At 57.0% G+C, this 18364-nt stretch overlaps 1 protein-coding gene across 2 annotated transcripts; it reads left to right on the plus strand.

The window, feature by feature from the left end:
- Positions 1-1298: 1298 nt before the first annotated feature.
- ANXA6 (annexin A6) lies at positions 1299-17712 on the plus strand. 2 transcript variants are annotated; one of them, XM_021552170.3, is made up of 26 exons: positions 1299-1427; positions 3706-3769; positions 6379-6463; positions 6733-6827; positions 6981-7094; positions 7194-7284; positions 7392-7471; positions 7548-7604; positions 7742-7835; positions 7918-8013; positions 8254-8312; positions 8911-9033; positions 9221-9279; positions 9705-9780; positions 10686-10767; positions 10988-11082; positions 11503-11616; positions 12038-12128; positions 12548-12627; positions 12806-12859; positions 14591-14608; positions 15422-15518; positions 15792-15887; positions 16147-16205; positions 16930-17052; positions 17358-17712. In XM_021552170.3, the coding sequence occupies exons 2-26, from the start codon at positions 3752-3754 to the stop codon at positions 17415-17417; spliced, it is 2016 nt and encodes a 671-aa protein (XP_021407845.1). In that variant the 5' UTR covers positions 1299-1427; positions 3706-3751; the 3' UTR covers positions 17418-17712. The 2 variants fall into 2 exon arrangements, with proteins under 2 accessions (XP_021407845.1, XP_021407846.1); XM_021552171.3 differs by lacking the exon at positions 14591-14608.
- Positions 17713-18364: the final 652 nt, after the last annotated feature.

Genomic DNA, 18364 nt, shown 5'->3' on the forward strand with positions numbered 1-18364 from the left:
GTCCCACGCTGCAGCACAGGGTGAACAAAGCCGTGCTTGTCACCCACGCCATCTCACATGAGCGAGGTCTCCAGATACCAGTGCCAGCCCAAGGGAACATTGCTCTGAGGGAAAAACAGGGCAGGAAGGAACAGCCAGGAAGGAGGCCCTGAGGGTCTCACCCTGCCGGGCTCCTCCAGGGGAGCACAGCCCCATGGCTGCAAGCCAGCCATCCTGGGGCGCACGCTGCCCCAGACAGGCAGGGCTGAGCAGCTCAGCTGCCTTGCAGCCCCAGAGAGATGCTCAAGCCAGTGGGTACCACCAGGGCTGGGATGCCTGAAAGGTTACACACCAGCAGCCTTCAGCATCTCCAGGAGTCCCTTGGGGTTTTCTGCTCTGGCTGGTGTCAGACTCCCGCGGCTCTTGTGATTCCCCGCTAGCTCCTCCAGCCCTGCCCTGTCTCTGTGCTGGCTGGGTGGTGGCAAAGAAGGAGCCGGGTTAAACGTGGGTGAGGCAGGGAAGGAAACGGCCTCAGGGCAGTGCAGGCAACGGTACAGCCTGCCAGGAGCATCCTGGAGAGACTCAGCCTGCATCTCATCGGTGTCTGCAGCATGGGAAGAGAAGCCTGGGGGAAAACCAGCTCATTGCGCCAGCTTGGGTCCTGCCCCGTGGGCGCTCATTGCAGAGCCTTGGTCAGCACCTCCCTCCCTAAGCGGGTCCTGGGGCACCAAGGCCAGGCCGTTCTTCCCTCCTCTGACTCCTGCAGAGAGTCAGGGACGGACATTTCCCAGCCATGAGCAGGGAAGGGCTGATTTGGGGTGATTTGGTGCAGGAGGAGGTGGCTGGCGGCAGGACCGGGAGGCAGTGGGGTACCCCGCGCCTGGTGTTCACCAGGAAACCACAGCGGGGGACAGAAGGGGTGACATTTCCGCAGCTGAAATGCAACCACCGGTATTGCCTGGCAGCGTGCGTGTGGCACTGTGCCACGGCCACTGCCAGAGTGCCCCTGCACACACAGTGGGGCTCTTGTGCCAGGAGACCCCCTTCTCCACAGCCGGGCAGGGCAGGGTGATTTTGGGGCACACCGGGTACCGCCGCACCACGGGTAATTTTGGGTGACACCGGGTACCGCTGCACCGCGGGTGATTTTGGGTGACATTGGGTGACACCGGGTACCGCCGCACCGCGGGTGATTTTGGCTGACACCGGGCACCGCCGCACCGCGGGTGATTTTGGCTGACACCGGGCACCGCCGCACCGCGGGCACCCGGCCGAGGTCTGGCGCGGCTCCGGGGTGGGATGTGGCCCCGGCCATGGCAGGCGGGGACTCGGGGCTGGTGACGTCTCGCCGTGAGGAAACAGCTGCTCGCCAAGGACGAGCGCCCGGCCCCAAGAACAGCCCGAGCGCGGCGGCGGCTCCTGCGCGCACCGAGAGGCTCCGCGCTGCGGTCAGTGCCCGCTGCGGGCCGGGGCACCGCGGGCTGCGGGCACGGGGTGCGGGGCGGGGAGCCCCACGGGGCCGGGCACTTTTTTCCGCAATGGCCTGGGGGGAGGAAAGTCGTGGAAAGCCCTGGCTGCTCTTGGCGGTGAGCTGTGCAAGCGGAGGCTCCCTCTAAGGGGTGGCTGCAGGGGGAATCCCTGGGTTTTTTTTTTCTTTTTATGAAAAAGCTTTCCTTCTCGACAAGCCCCCGGGGGCTCCGCTGCCGGCGGGCGCTGGCGGGGCTGCGGGCCCCGCTGGGTGTGTCCCGGCCGGGATGTAGTCCGTGCTTTGGTGCTGCGGCGCCTGCGGAAACACCCATCCTTCCTTCCAGCGGGATCCAGGCTGAGGATCCCCCTTGCTTTGGTACCCACCAAGTTTTGCACAGCTGAACGCAGCCCACGACAGCCCAGAGGCTCGGAGCTCCTGAAGGCCTGGGAGGCTTTCTGGCAGTGGGGTGGGGCAGGGCGTTTTGGGGAAGTCCCTAGCCCTATCAGGAGGATGGTCCGGTACCTTTTTACCCTAGGGAAGCTCCCTGTGCTTCAGGACAGCGGGTGGCGGGGCGCTGGGTGTTGTGGCCTGTGTGCTGGGGAGCCCCTCGGCCAGTCGGGCTCTGGGGGTGCAGCCCTGAGCTCACACCTTTGGGGGGCTTTGGAGAGCCTGGAGAGGTGCCCTGCTGGCCGAACAGAGGCTTCCATCAAGGCCGTGCGCATCAATTAGGATTTCTCACGGGATCCCCATAACCCACGTTTCTCCATTGCTGGGTGGGGGGCTGGTGTACCCCATGCTGGGCCACTGCTGCCCAGTGGGTGGGGTGTGTTTGTGCGGGGATTTTCCCGGGGCTGCTCTCACGGGACCCGTGAAGGTGTCCGAGCAGCGGGGGACAGGGACAGGGACAGGTCGGGGACTGGGTGTGGTCGGCGATTCTCCACCACTGCTGAGATGAGTTGGGTGTTCTCAGCCCCGCTGCCACACGCGTGGGGCTGTGCCATGCTCGGATTTTCCCCTGCCCAGGAGGGCACAGATTCCCGTACAGGCTCCGAAGTGGCATGAACAGGCTGCTCGTGCCAGGGGTGGGATCCCTTGGCACCCACCCAGCATCTGGCCGCAGTGCGGCCCCACTGCGTGTGGGGCATGTGGGGGCTGCCCCCGGCCAGCAGCCACGGGAAGGGGTGAGGCTCACAGCCTCCCCAGCTGCAGGGGGAAGGAGAGGTGAAAGCAGCTCTGCGTTTCTGCAAAACTCTCTCCTCTCAACCGCGGTGCCTGTGGGTGCTTTTAAAAGCTTCCTGTACCCAAGCAGGGGGACTCGGCTGCGCACATGGCTGCAGGGCTGGGTCTCCCTTTGCACGGGAGCTCCTGCAGGGATGTGCAGCCAAGCCAGGGAAGTTCATGTGATTTCTCCTGCTCGCTCCATGGCATGAAACCGAACTCCTCTGGGGTCAGAAATCCCCCAGCGTGGCCCTGCTCTGCTCGGAGTTTTTCTGCTACGTGTCTCAGAGGGAGGGTGAAGGAGCCAGGCGGGGCCGTGCCTCATGGCTGGCCTCAGCTGACGCTCAGCGGTTCATTCATGGCCAGGCTCCATTTTCCAGCTGTTTTTCTCCCTCTACCAGCTTCTTCGGAGCAAATGGCGCTGTTGGGGGTGGGGAGAGCCCACACCGCAGTGGGTTGCAGTTATAAATGGTGCTGGTGTTAGAAAACAACCTGCAAGTTACCCTGGAAACCCAGCTGTGTTTTCTGGTCTCCAAGGATGTGTGGGACTGGTGGTGGCCTTGATTGTTGCACAGAAACTCAGATAACAGCTCGGGGGATATTGTAGGGGCTGCCCAGCACCATGAGACAAGGAAAAGTCCCCAGCAGCTGCTGAAGCTGGGATGGCCTGAGAGCCTGGGGCTTCAGAGGAGCAGAAGGGACACTGAGAGGTGCAGTGAGAAGGCCCAGCCCTGGGGAGGATGCTCAGCCCATTTCCACATATTCAGCACATTTTTTCCCCTCTGGTTTCTCTTGGTACTGACAGGAAGCTGTGCAGGCTCTGTGCTGCCCCTGGCCTGTGGGGTGCCCTCAGTGCCAGATAGCAAAGGCTCAAAAACCACAGGGTGGCCAGCAAAGCCCCTCTCCCTGATCCATCCTGCAGCACCTGGCAGTGCTCTCCCATGGGCACCACCCCCAGGAGGGAGCAAACCTTCCCTTCACTAACACAACCTGCAGAGAGGGGCCTTGGCTCACAGTGACCTTTCTGTTCCCTTCCACAGCTCCTCCTTGCCCTCGCTCCAGTGATTTCCAGCTTGGGAACCAACCATGGCACCCCAAGGAAAGGTAAGGGTGACCTCCACTCGTCAGGGGTGGGTCCAGGGCAGGCCCAGAGCTGGGGCAGTATCTCCAGCAGCAGCAGGGATGTGGTGACATGCATGGACACCACGCTGCCCAGAGCCTGTTTACATTCCTGCCTCTCCAGCCATGCTGTCTGGATGTGGTGCAGATGGGAGAAGTGCTGGGCTGGGGAGCAGGGACAGCAAGGAACAAAAATCCTTTTGGGACCACAGTGGGATGAGGAAGAGAAGCAGGGTCGTGGGAAGGAGAAGAGATGCTGCACTGGGGATTTGGGCATTTGGTGGAGAGAAAACTCTGGCCTGAGCATGCTGCAAGGCATGCAGCCCTGTTTGGGCCTCTTTCCTCTCCCCAGCCTGGATTACTTCCCACTCCAGACTGGGGCTGGTGCAGTGTGGCAGCTGGGTGAGCAGGTGCTCCCCTGCAGCCAGGAAAACATCTCAGTGTGGGTGGAAAACCCTGCCTCAGTGGGCAGGTGTGCTGGCTCAGTGCAGCCTGCCTGCTGGCAGGGGAGGAGTCCCAGCCCAGAGCCTCCCTTCTCCACTGCTGGGGCCAGGCTCTGCTTTCCATTCCCTGGAGAAATCAAGCAATTATTTCCTCCAACTTTACTACCCAAAGCTTCCTGCCTAGCTAAAGCAGTGGCTGCTCATGGTGGGGAAACTGAGGTACAGTGCAGGTGAGCATTTTCCTGCAGCAGTCCAAGACCCAAGCAGCCATGGGGTGGAAGAGAATGAAGCCACGCTGGGAATTTTGCTTCCACCCTCCTGGCCCCAGTGTGGCTTATTTTTAGCTGGGAGGTCCCGGACAGGCCAGGATGACTCAGAGGCTGGAGGAGGGGAGGCAGGAGGCCCCTGGCAGCTGAAACAGGATGGAAAGTGGGATGGGGGCATGAAGAGTATGTGGTGGGCAGGATGCAGTTTCCATCCTAACTGATGTTCCTGCACTTCCCTGGGGCTCATTCCCACAGAGAATGCAAGGAGTGTGGGGTGATGCAGAGCACTAAGCTCCTGCCTCAGTTTCCCTTGCCCCAGCAAGGCAGGCAGCTCATGCTTTGATGGCTCAGCAGGCAGGAACACAGCCCTGCTCTTCCTCTCCGTTTAACCAAAGCCAACATCTTGACTTCCAATACCCTCCAGGCACCCTTGTTCACTCCTGCTGCCTCCAGGCACCTCCTTTGCCTTTTAATTTATTTCCACCTCTGCAAGGCATGTGTGTGGGAGCAGGTTGTGCCAAGCCAGGAGGGTCTGGGAGCTGCCGGGAAGTGGGGCTAAATCCAGCTGTCCTGATGAATCACCTGCAATCCGATCTGTCCGTGCCCGCCTGGCTCCCTGGAAGGGCAGCATCTCCTCTTGGTCCCTGCCACAGGGGACATCAATGCCAGCAGCTCCTCCCAAGAGGGCCTGTGGGATGTGCCTAGTTTCCAGTTTCTCTCTGGAAAACAGAAGGAGAGAGGCTGGTTTGTTTCTGAAGGTGGGGGGGGGGATGTGCAGCAGAACTGTTGTGCCATGATGTTGGGATGAGACCCAGGAGAGCAGTGGGTGTGGAGCTGCCCTGAGTCCATCTCCTTGGGCTCATTCCTGGAGTCACTTCCTGGGTCAGGGACATTGATGCCCATCTTCTCTGAGGATATGCTGGCTTTAGACATCCATGCTGGCAGCAGGCCTGGGCCTTTTTCAGCTCCTGAGGCTCTTAAAGAAGCCGTGCAGCAGATCCTGAGCAGATGAGCCCAGGGAGGTGCACATACCCAGCTGGCACGTGGTACAAGCAGAGCCAGGGGAGGATGCTCTGTTTCCCAGAATGCTGACACAGCTGACAGCCCCAACTCAGCTCCCAGCTCTCCTGTTTGTTGGCACAACTGCTAAAGAAGTGCTGCTGCTCAGTTCTCCCCACTCTGTGCCTCTGGTGGGGATGTATCGCAGTTCTTTATGTGGGGCCAGGATAGTTTCAGCTCTGCTTCCACGCAGCATAGTGCTGATCTCATTCAGGGTCCAGCTCCAGGCTCCCATGGGGTGAATTCCCCTGAACAAAGCTGACCTGGGAAGGGGAATTTCGGTCCCTCCTTCTTGAGGTCTCTGGAGGTGTAATTTCTGGGCAGTCTGGAAGTGGCAGAAGAGCAGATAGAAGTGGATCATATCAACCCCCAGGATTCCTCAGGCTCTCAGGAAAGTCTTTCCCAATATCCAGGGTCTCTGCTCCAGCCCCTTGGATCAGCCTGGGCCCCATGGGAGTGCATGCTGGAGCAGGACAAACTGTTGGCAGCTCTGGTGCTTCTCAGTGTTTTCCACTTAGCAGCCCATTTGTGCCTGTAAATTTGTCTCCTTGCTTGGAGGCCATGCAGAGCCTGGGCAACCTCAGCACCCAGAGTGGTTCCTTGCTTGCAACAGGCAGTGGAAAATTAATTCCCTCTGTAGGGAGAGCAAACAGGAAAGGAAACAACTGCAGAGGAGAACAGCTGTTTATGTCTGAGCTTGAGCTTTGCCTTAGGCAGCCTGAGCCATAACGGATCTTACCTCAATCCTGCTCAGCTTCACTTCTCCTTCCCCCATCCCACTGGGGCTGCTCCTTCCTCTTGTACCTTCTCCCCTCCTTTCCCGTAGGTCTACAGGGGCTCAGTGAAGGATTTCCAGGGCTTTGACGCCAACCAGGATGCAGAGGCCTTGTACAATGCCATGAAGGGATTTGGTATGGATGCTCCTCAAGACTGTGCCAGGGCTACCCTTGGTGTCCCTTATTCCTTGGTGTCCCCTATTCCCTGGTTGACCCTTGCATGGCTAGGTGTCCTGCATCACTTCCCCTGTCAGCTGACTGACTGCTTTAGCAGTGTGCTAAAGCTCTCCTGGTTTCCTTTCCTCCCTGGAGCCAGCTTGGCTCTGCTTCTTCTCCCTGCCCCAGCTCCAAAGCAGCTCTGGGCACAGCAGGGTGGCTGTGGTGACTCCTGGCTCTCCCCACAGGCAGTGACAAAGAGGCCATCCTTGACCTCATCACATCCAGAAGCAACAGGCAGCGGGTGGAGATCTGCCAAGCCTACAAGTCCCTCTATGGGAAGGTAAAGTCAGGAACACTCCCTGGCCCATGGCCCCACTGCAAAGTGGCCGTGGCTGCCACCACCCAGCCCACGCAGGGACCCACTGCTCCCTGGACCCACTCGGAGATGCTGCGGAGAAAAGGATCCCCCAGCCCCTTTCTCCCCCTCCACCAGGACCTCATTGCAGACCTGAAGTACGAGCTGACGGGGAAGTTTGAGCGGCTGATCGTGAGCCTGATGCGGCCCCCAGCTTATGGAGATGCCAAAGAGATCAAAGATGCCATTTCAGTAAGGGGTGGGCACCTGCAGGGGTGGGCACGCTGCCCAGGGCCCCTCTGAGGGCACACAGCCAGCCCCAGGCTCACGGGGCTGTGTCTCTGCCTGCAGGGTGTCGGCACAGATGAGAAGTGCCTCATTGAGATCCTCGCCTCCCGCACCAACCAGGAGATCCATGACCTGGTGGCGGCCTACAAAGATGGTGAGGGTTGAGAAGGGCAGGGGCTGCCCTGTGTCCCTTTGGGCCACAAAAAGGGCAGAGGTGAAAGGATCCAGGTCTCCAGGCCTGACCCCTTCCTCTTCCCCCAGCCTATGAGAGAGACCTGGAAGCTGACATCGTTGGAGACACATCAGGCCACTTCAAGAAGATGCTTGTTGTTCTGCTTCAGGTATGGCCATCTGTCCAGCATTTGTAGGTGATGGGTGCCTGTGCCCTGCAGGGCTGAGCCCACCTCTCTCCTCCAGGGAGCCAGGGAAGAGGACGATGTGGTGAGCGAGGACTTGGTGGAGCAGGATGCCAAGGTGAGGCTTGGTGGGTCACTGTGATACCATCCAGGCAGGGATGGGGCATTGGGACATCTGGATTTAGGCTGCAAAAGCTGGATGGGTGCCAAGGGAGCACCCTGAGTCAGGCTGTGCCACCTGCCGCATCCCACCAGGACCTGCTGGAAGCTGGCGAGCTGAAATGGGGCACAGATGAGGCCCAGTTCATCTACATCCTTGGCCGGAGGAGCAGGCAGCATCTCCGCCTGGGTGAGCATCACCTGTGAGCTCTGGGTGGGCCTGAAGGTACCTCAGCAGCTTCTCCAGGCATCTCCTTGTTCTCATCCCTCAGTCTTTGATGAATATCTGAAGATTGCTGGGAAGCCCATTGAGAGGAGCATCCGGGGGGAGCTCTCTGGTGACTTTGAGAAGCTGATGCTGGCCGTGGGTAAGCCAGCCCCACATGGGGATTCTGCAAAAACACACCTCTGCCCTTCCTCAACTGGGAGGGCTCAGGACTGGGGCCAGCAGGGTCAGGGCTGTGGCTGGACCTGGTATCAGGGGGCTCAGGGAGGCTCCTTCAGGATGGGTGGGGATGCTGGATGTGGTTCCCATGGGGTGTGGGTGTTCAGAGGTTGGGAGCACGGGGGCCACTGGTATCCCTCACCATACCTCAATTTCTCTGCAGTGAAATGCATCAGAAGCAAAGCAGAGTATTTTGCTGAAAGGCTGTACAAGGCCATGAAGGTAAGTAGATTTCCCCTTATCCACAGGGTCGCCCCAGCATTGCAGGGATCTGGCCAGAGGAGGGGTCCCCTTGCCACGGGGTGCTGCTGGATAGCAGGGTGACACATGTCCACGAAGGCAGGACTTATGTGACCTTCCCTTCAAAGGAGTTATTCCTTCAGAGCCAGGGCTGGGTAGAAATCAGACAAAGGGCTGTTGCCATTGAGTCAGGGACGGGAACAAAGACTCTAGTCACTCACTCTAGAAGGTGAACAGAAGGGGTTAAATAGAAATTAGGGAGTCTTTTATAACCCAACTGGCTAAGCTGAGACTTGATTGGTCCTAAAGCAAAAACCTCTCACACTATTGGTGAACTAAGAATAGCACACTCTGTAAAATCAAATCTATAAACAACCTGTGTAGAAAAAAAGATAATAATTGTTTTAATTCTTTCTCTGAGCTTTCTCACAGCTTCTCACGGTTTCTCAGCAAAATCCTGGGAGACCTATGTCTCTCTCTGTTCAGAGGATAAGTGATTACCACAGAGGGTCCAACATGTGTTGGGCTGAGCAGAGTTGTTTGGCCATCCCAGGCTTGATGTGCAGTTGGTCCATTGCAGGGTCTGGGCACAAGAGACAACACGCTGATCCGCATCATGGTGTCACGCAGTGAGATCGACATGCTGGACATCCGGGAGGTGTTCAGGACCAAGTATGAGAAATCTCTCTACAACATGATAAAGGTAAGTGCTGGGGGTCTTGCAGCTGCTGGTGCTGCCTTCCTCATGATGCCAGCACCCCTGGGAGGGCTGTGTTGGGGGTCCATCTCTGAGGACAGAGTTCAGGGAGACCCCTCTGCATGAGCCCATCCCATGGCACTACTTTGACTCTCCCTACTGTATGGTCCTCTGTCTCCGTCTGCTTTTCCAGGAGGACACGTCTGGGGAGTACAAGAAGGCTCTGCTGAAGCTGTGTGGAGGGGATGATGAGTAAGACCACCTGTCACCCACCTTTGTCCCTCTTTGTTCCTTTGGTGCTGGGTACAACATCTGGGTCAGCCTGGTGGAGCACCTGGACCAGCCCCACCCACAGTGACTGTGGTTCGGTACAGGGGGCCCTGTGGCCCCTCTGCATGGCCAGCCACAATGTCATGGTTCCTTCTTGGTACATGGGAGCCCTGCAGGGCAGGACCAAACCCCTGGAGGGAGGATGCTCTGGTGGGAGAGGTTGGGATTCACCACACATTTCCTCCCATTCCCACCCATCCAGCCCCACAGCAAGCACCTGGTTCCCGCCCCTGTGCCCAGTGGATACAAAACACCCCTCATGGAGGAGCAAGACAGGGTGAGGGGTGGCTGCTGGCAGGTGCAGGGCCCCATGGCTCACTGTCCCCTGTCCTTGCCCTCCGTTGCAGCGCTGCAGGTGAGTTCTTCCCCGAGGCGGCGCAGGTGGCCTATCGGATGTGGGAACTTAGTGCGGTCAAAGTAGAGGTCAGCACCCCCAGCCCCCCTGCACCCCCTCTGTGCTGCCTGCCAGCTTGGGACCCCTGGCTGCTCCTCTCTGCCATGGGGCACAGCCAGCCCCACACCTCTGCTCTGACTTTCACTCCCCAGCTTCTCGCAATGCCGTTCTCTGGTTTTGGGGTACGAGGTTGGCAGGATGTAACCGTGGCAGGGCTGACTGCCCCCCATGGGCTCCACTAACCCCCTGCTCCCTCTGAGGCCTTCCTCCCTTGGGGCAGTGGGTCCTGCATGTCTCTGCAATGCATCACATGCAGCCCTGGCTCCAGTGCCCACCAAAGAACTCCTGCCCCCTGGGGTAGCCCAGAGTTGGCCAGGGCATGGCTGCAGTATAGGGACTGGCAGCCTGCATGCAGCTAAAACTCTCACAAAAGGGTGCTTTGGGATATGCAGAAAATACACCCTGAGCCCTACATGAACACTGTGAGGATGGAGATGTGTTTGGAGCATAAGGACACAGGAGGATAGAACTCCAGGGCAGGAGTGGGCACCCTTTCAGAGACTCCTCTTCTATCTCTCAGTGACATGGCCAGCCCAGGCTGAGATGTTCCAGGCTAGGGCAGGCAGGTGTAACACTGGGCAGGGCACCAAGACTCCAGGGATTTTCTGTTTCTGTCCTCTTCCTGCTCTCTGCTCATCTGGCTATGGTTTGCCCCTTAATGGAAGGGGTGATAGTGGTGGGGAGATCCTCACTGATCCCCAGGTGCTTGCACTAACACAGAACCTGCTTTGGCCTCAGCTTGCTGGGTGGCACCTTCCCTCTTCTCATCTCTCCTTCTCTCCATCTCTCCATCCCTCCCTCTCTCCATCCCTTCATCCCTTCCTCCCTTGCTCTCATCTCGAGGGTGAGCACAAACCCCTCTCTGCACCCACAGCTGCGAGGAACCGTGCAGCCTGCAGGAGACTTCAACGACGACGGGGACGCGCAGGTGCTGAGGAAGGCCATGAAGGGCCTGGGTAAGTGGGGACCGTGAGTTTGGGCCCTCCCTGCTGCTCCCCAACAGCTCCTGGGGCCAAAATCCACCCTGGCCCACACAGGCTGCATGGAAGCCCCAGGGGGACTAGAGACGGAGCTGTGGGAGTTCTCCCTTCCCCGCCTAGCCAGTTTGTGGGGGTGGCAGTGTGCCCATGATCAGGGGTGACACGGTGACACAGTGTGGCTCTGCTGTCATTGCAGGCACGGATGAAGGGGCCATCATAGAGGTGGTGACCAAGAGGAGCAACGCCCAGAGGCAACAGATCCTAAAGGCTTACAAGGCTCATTATGGCAGGGTACTGCAGCCTCCATCCCACCCTGCTTCCTCCTGGCCACATCCTGCCCCCTCCCACATGGAGATAGACCCTCACTGAAAGGAATACTGCCCGAGGAGCCGTGGGCAGCTGGGACACACCCCCATGCCCTGGCATGACTCCCCTAAGAGAAGCAGAGTTGTCACAGCAGCCACCCACTCTGGGTGCCCCACCAGCCCAAGTGAGGGTGTCCCTTCCCCTTCTCTTGCCCCATCCTCAGCTCTGCTCCAGAGCCAGAATCTCCCCAGAGCAACCCAAGTATGTGACTTTAAACTGCCCCAAGGGTTTTCACAGATGTCTCCAATCCCTACACTCTCCTCCCCTTCTTTTTCTCTCATGTTGCCTCAACTGGTCCATCCCTGCAGAAGCAGGTGGGGACTGAACCCTCAAACGTTTCTGCAGGACCTGATGGCAGACCTGAAATCCGAGCTGTCTGGCAGCTTGGCCAAGCTGATCCTCGGGCTGATGCTGACACCGCCGCAGTACGATGCCAAGCAGCTGAGAAAGGCTGTGGAGGTAATTGTCATATTGCTGGTGGCTGGGGCTGTCAATGCCCACAGCTTCACATGCCCCAGGGTCTTGTCTCCTCTGGAGAAGAAAAGATCAGAAAGCACCAGGACAAAGACCTGGTTTGCACTCAAGACTTGCATGCCTGTTTGCAGCCCAGCATGCTCAACCAGCTGGTAGCCACAAGAGAGCCAGGGTAGGGGTAAACCAGTGACATGCACTGCTCTCCACCAGTCACACCAGCTGGGACTCCACCAGCAGCGTAGTTGGACACTTCCATGTTGATTCCTACCAGCCCTTGGGACCATTTGCTGGATGTAGACTTTTGCCATGTTGTTGACCTGCACTCCTCTTTGCCTGGCACTGTAGTGCCATCATGTCCCCATCTGGTGCTGGTACCTGCAGCACCCACCGTGGCTCTCTCTTCCAGGGGGCCGGCACAGATGAGAGTGTCCTCATTGAGATCATGGCCACGCGGAACAACCAGGAGATCAGGGCAATCAACGAGGCCTATCAGGAAGGTAGGGCACAGGAGGGATGGGGGGAGCACCCAGGTTCTGGGCACAGAGCACACTGTGCAAGGCCCTTCCAGAGCCCAGGCAAAGTTTTGTCTCTGGGTTGGGTCCACGGCTTGGTGCTGTGAAGGTCTGTTAGTCCCTCCAGCAGAACGCTGGTCCTCGCCTCTCTCCACCTCACAGTGACATGCCCCAGCTCTGCCATCAATGTCTCGTTCCCTGAGAGCTCTTTCACAATGATCCTATTTCCTCCAGAGTACCTGGAGCAAGAGGCTGTGCTTATGCTCAGGGCATTAGAGCTGCTGGGGTGATCCCCTCTTCCTTGGGTTTGAATTCAGCATCTGCTTCAGCCATGCTTCCCAGGGACAGCAGGCACTGGTGGGGGGGAATCTGAGCTGCAGGGCTCAGCCATCCCTTCTCCACAGCCTACCACAAGAGCCTGGAAGATGACCTGAGCTCTGACACATCGGGGCATTTCAAGAGGATTCTCGTCTCTCTGGCTCTGGTAAGGGCAGCTCTCCCTGGGTCTTTTCCTCTCCCTGCCACAGGCAGTACTGGGGGTCTGGAAGGACAGTGGCTGGAGAAGACACAGCATCCCTGCCTGGCTGGCAGTGCTGCTGGACTTGGGGCTCTCCCAGGAGATGTCCTCTCTCCATCTCCATGATTTTTGTATCCAACCACAGGGCAACCGTGACGAAGGACCAGAGAACCTCACACAGGCACAGGAAGATGCCAAGGTAAGACCCATATTGGCAGTGCTCTCATGGGCTTTGCATTAAAAAAAAAAAATGAGAAGATGTTGCATGCCCTGGTCTGGAACTGACATTCTCAGGGAACCATATGCTGCTGGGCCAGGGTCTCTGTAAACTGCAGGAGGAGATGCCAGGTGAAATGACACCTTTGGAAGTAAAGGTCCCATGACTGATTCCTGAAGCCCTTGGCTCTGCTGCTCCGTGCACGGGGAGAGCAGCCCAGGGAGTTCCCCACCAGTAGGCTGCAGCCTTTCTTGTGCAGAGCTGCCACTCTGGGGTTCAGTAACACACACTGATACTGAAATTTGGCTCTGGAGCTTCAAGCACAGCTTTGAAGGAGGTCTGCAGGAGCCACTCACCTCTGTGTGTTGTGCAGGGGGCAGCCCTGACACACTGGAGTGCTCCAGACCTCTCCTGGGCTGTGGTGAGACACAAGTGCAGGGGGAAGGCTGAGCAGCCAGAAGCAGTGCAGGGAGGTGTGGGGGACATTCTCTGGCTGAGCTCCTGGTTCCAGGAGATCTCTGACCGAGAGGCTGTGCCCCCTGACCCCCTGCTTCTCAGGGTCGGGTCTTTTCTGTGCAGGGTCAAAGCCAAGATCTTGCTTGGCTGTCCTGTGCTAGCACTGGATGTTGCAATGCACGGGAGAGCACCAGAGCATTGCCAGCAAGGCTGCCACCAGCAGAGGGAGTGGGTGCTGTGCTGCCTGTGTCCCTGTCCATGCACTGCTTGCACCCTGCCACCCTCTCTGCCTGCACCTCTGTCCGTGCACTGCCTGCACCCTGCCACCCTCTCTGCCTGTACTTCTGCTCCTTCCTTTTCGGGACTACCTAAAGACAGAGGCTAGACAAAATTAAGGGAATAAAAAGCAGTTATATTTATTGAAGGGCCTTCAGGTACACGTAGCCCCCCCAGGGGCTACACCCAAAAATGGATGACAGGTCACAGGTTTTCATACTTTTTTAAGTATGGCCCATTTGCATATTGGGAGTTAATATTCCAATTACAGCTTCAGGTAGTGAAATATTTATCCCAAGTTTGCTCTCCCTACCTTCCGTTTGTTTACATTTCTTGATGCCTGAGACAGTGAGATGTCCTTGATTCCCAGGCCTAGAGAGGAATTGTTTTGTCTGACTAAAATGGGAAAGCAGTGGCTAACACTATATCGAGTTTAGACTTATTCACTAAGGCACTGCAGGATTACAAATATATGAAAAATACAAAAGCTAAAATCCTAAGGCATCACTGCCCTTTTACTGCCTGCACCCCTGCTGCATGTGCTGCTGCTCACCTCACCCTGCTGCACAGAGAGAGCCAGGGATGACATGCACAGGGACGAGCCAGCCAGGTGGCACCTGACCTGGCACCTCGCTGTGTTTTGTCAGCAAAGCTGCCCCTTCCCTCATCCCACTGGCAGAGGTGGGCAGGCTGGTGGGAGCCAGCCTAAAGCCAGGCAAGGATGCTCCAAGAGGAGCAACAGGTTGGCACCCAAGCACCAGAGCTGGGGGGACTTACTTTGGTCAAAGACCACCCTCCCACGGTACTGGTGTAGAGGCCAAACTGGAGGAGGACACAGGTCCTGCTCATGGGGAAACAGGGGACCTGGGGACAGGTAGTTTTAAGGGATTTTGCTAGACTTCCCTTGCTTTGTCAGGGAACAATAAAGGTTGAGCAGCACCTTCTGATCCTGTTGTCTTCCTGTCTCTCTCTCTCCACCAGGTTGTTGCTGAGACCCTGGTGAGTGCCTGCCTTTTTGCTCCTCACCCTTCTGCACGTTTGAAGGGATGCTGCAGTCCTGGGGTGCAGGGCTGGGGCTGGGAATTGGAGCCCCACAAGCCAGGCCTTTCTGACCACATGGGTTGTGCTCACTGGCTTGAAACTCTGGTGTCCTTGCAGCAGGATAGGGGACAAGGGGACAGATGGGTTCTGCAATAAGGGCACTTCCCTGCAGTGTGGGGCAGGAGAGGGAGAAAGCCACATGCCCAGCCTTGGGGACCAAGCCTGCCCGCTGCCTGCATGTGGGACCTGTGTTCCAAGCAGTGTGGGACACAGGGCTGGCTTCCCTGGGTCCCCAAAAGTGGGAATTGGGGAAGGGGTGACTTTCTTCTGCAACAGCCTAATGGATGAGATGAGCACAGCCTCCCACTGATGTGCAGGGAGGAAAGGCAGCCATTCATTCATGGGCAGCATTGCTTTGCCCAGGCTGGCTTTTGTATCTTTCAGACAGTCCTGAATGTCCTCTTCAGGTGGTGTTGGTCACCCCTGAAACATCCTCCACAAAGGACAAAAAAGGTCTTATCCATGAGCATTGCAAAGCTTTTTCCATAAAAACTAGAAAACATCTTTTCTTAGAGATAACCTGTGAATGTGCAGCTTCACATTCGTGCAGAGGAAATGCCTTTTTTAGGGGGAAAAATCCTCAGCTATTTGCCTGCTCATAACCTCTTTACAAAAAGGTTTCCAGTCAGGACTGGTTGTCCCAGGAAGAACTTTTCCACACCTATGTTCCTCTCTGCTATGACTCTCTCTTCACTCATTGTTCTCTCCCAGAAACTTGCTGATGTCTCCAGCAATGACTCCAGCGACTCCCTGGAGACCCGATTCCTCAGCATCCTCTGCACCCGCAGCTACCCCCACCTCCGCAGAGGTAGGATCACATTCCTCCATCATCTGCAACACAAGTGCTTGGGTTTGGGCTGGGTAGGAGATGGGGGTCCCCTCAAGGCTGAGGTTGAGCCCTGTCTCCCCAGCTGTGGTGGGGATGAGGCCTGCCATTTGAGGTGGCTTGTTGAAGTCACCCAAGCCTGCTCTGGTCCCACGTGGTCCAGAAGTCTCCACAGCTGAAGCTCAAGCCTCCTGGGTGCCCAGGGCTGGGGTGGAACAGCTCAGCAGTGACCCTTTCCTCTTCCCCCATCCCCAGTGTTCCAGGAGTTCATCAAGATGACCAACCACGACGTGGAGCACGCCATCAAGAAGCGGATGTCAGGAGATGTGAGGGACGCCTTCGTGGCCATCGGTCAGTGCTCCCTCTGGACAGGGCTCCCCGCAGGACAGGCAGCCCCTTTAGCTCTCACTGCCAAGGTGGTGTGGCAGCAGGTTCCTGCTGCTGTTGGGCCGTGGAGACATTTAGAGGGGCACTTACAGGGTCTCTAGAGAAGGCCAGGCCTGCACCCTTGTACCAAGGAGGGCTTGTGGCCGAGACAGTGGTGCCTCCATGCTGTGATGTGTCCCCTGGGTGCCATGAACCCTCTTTCTGTCCCCTCTGTGTGTTGCAGTCCGGAGTGTGAAGAACAAGCCAGCTTTCTTCGCTGACAAGCTCTACAAGTCCATGAAGGTGAGGACAGTCCCTCCTGGGGCTGGGCTGTGGGAGAGGGCTGTGCTGGGCTTCTTTGGGACTGTGCTTTAACCTTGTGAAAGGGATGGGGTTTGTCCCCTGTCTGTCCCTGAGGGAGTAGTGAGGGCTGAGCTCAAACCAACATCTGGGGTTATCAGATGTGTCAGGTCTTGCTGGCAGCAAGTCCAGCATATGTCCAAGGAGAGATCACAGAACAGTTAGGGTTGGAAGGGACTTTTAAAGCCTTCATCTAGTCCAATTCCCTGCACTAAGCAGGGACATCTTCAAGACTATTTAAGGCCCCATCCAACCTGGCCAATAATGTTTCCATAGAGGGGAGATCCACTACCTTTCTGGGCAACTTGTGCCAGTTTCACCATCCTCACTGTAAAAAATTCCTTGTAACTACTCTGAATCTTCTCTTTTAACTTAAAACCATCACCCCTTTTCCTATCACTACATTCCCTGCTAAAAGGTTTGTCCCCATCTTTCTAAAGCCGCTTCTAAGTATTAAAAGAGAGCAGTAAGATCTCTCCAGAGCATTCTCATCTTCAGGCTGAAGAACCCCATTTCCCTCAGCCTTTCCTCACAGGAGAGGTGTTCCCGACTCATTTTTGTGGCCTTCCTTTGGGCCTGATCCCCAGCTTGGACTATGCTGGAGATGCCAGGAGCATCTGTGAGCCCCAGTCCCTGCAGGGCTTTTTGTTCAAGCTCTCCCTTGCAGGGTGCAGGCACAGATGAGAGGACCCTGACCCGGATCATGATTTCTCGGAGCGAGATTGACCTGTTCAACATCCGGGGCGAGTTCATAGACCTGTTTGACAAATCGCTGCACCACATGATTGAGGTGAGGGGACAGGGACATCCCTTCCTGGCTCATCACCTTGTCTGGCTGAGTCCTGGCCATGAGCCCTGAGGGGACCTGAGCCATGAGCAGGACAAGGGCTGAGCATCACCTGGGCAGGGGGAACAGCCCCCAGCAGCTCCAGATTTGGCTGCTCTGGCTGTAGAGAGGATGTGCTGGCATCTTCCACTGCTGCAGGGATACCTGCAGGGTGTCCAGGACATGGAGCTGTGCCTTCCCTGTGTACCCAGCACCTTGAACCAGGCTTCCCCAGGGCTGGCTCTCTGACATGGCTCTCCCTCTTGCAGAAGGACACCTCTGGCGACTACCGCAAGGCTCTGCTGGCCCTCTGTGGTGGGGAGGACTAGGTGGCAGCTGGGACCCTTTGTGTCTGAGCCAGCACACAGCCACTGCCTTGATGTCACCACAGCTTCGGGGGCTTCAGGGGACACTCAGTCCCCTCCAGAGAACAACTCACTTTGCGCTGGAAAGCAGCACCACATTGCAAGCAGGGGAGTCTCGGGGAGGGGAGCAGAGGGGTCTGGGTAGGGAGATTGTCTTGAAGCAAAATAATTCGTACCCGAACATGCCACTAAACCAAGGAATTTACCCAGATGGAAAAGACAATTTTAAATCTGATAAATAAAACCTCACTGTTGCTGACCCTGGGGGGAGAGCAGTTGACTTACTGGGGCAGGTTTGGGTGGGACTGGGAAGCTTTGGTGTCTCCTTGCTCCCGTAGGCAAACTGGGGTAAGAGCTCATGCCCAGCTCCAGGAAAGGCCCTGAAGATGCGACAAAACCTCTCTGAGCAACCTTTCTGCTGAGACAGGGGCTGAAAATGCATGTGGGGCTGGCAGCAGTGCAGGGACTTCACTAAGGGCTTCAGTTCATGACTCTGAAAATCCCCGGCAGGGTTGATGCCATTGTGTGGATGATGCTTTCATAAACCAGAGATACAAATCAGACTTGATGGCATCCACCCGTCCTTGCACGCCGTTTCCTGTGCTTTCAAGCTGCTAAAGAAGCAGTCGAAAGGCACATGCCACAGAGGCTACACCCCCAAACTGTTAGTTGGCACTTCCCCCAACACTCCAGAGAAAAGAACTGGAATTTCCAAAAGCGGGAAATTCCAGCACTTTCAATTGTTTCCAAGTCAGAACAAAAAGTTGTGAAAACCCTAGTCTTCCTCAGAACAGCTGGGTGAGGAAAGCTTCACCTTCAGAATATCAAAGCAGTGTTAGGAATAATAACACAATATTATTACAGCACTTCAAAACCAGCTGAGGTCAAGAAGCAGCAACATGTAGAGACAA

Source organism: Lonchura striata, chromosome 15 (assembly GCF_046129695.1).
Source record: "Lonchura striata isolate bLonStr1 chromosome 15, bLonStr1.mat, whole genome shotgun sequence".
Classification (NCBI taxonomy): domain Eukaryota; kingdom Metazoa; phylum Chordata; class Aves; order Passeriformes; family Estrildidae; genus Lonchura; species Lonchura striata.

What these genes read in the sequence shown, in the direction of transcription:
- ANXA6 (XM_021552170.3), top strand. An exon ending in AGCTGAGAAAGGCTGTGGAG is followed by an intron (nt 11,617 to 12,037) that starts GTAATTGTCATA and finishes TCTCTCTTCCAG; the next exon opens with GGGGCCGGCACAGATGAGAG. An exon ending in AGCTCTACAAGTCCATGAAG is followed by an intron (nt 16,206 to 16,929) that starts GTGAGGACAGTC and finishes TCTCCCTTGCAG; the next exon opens with GGTGCAGGCACAGATGAGAG.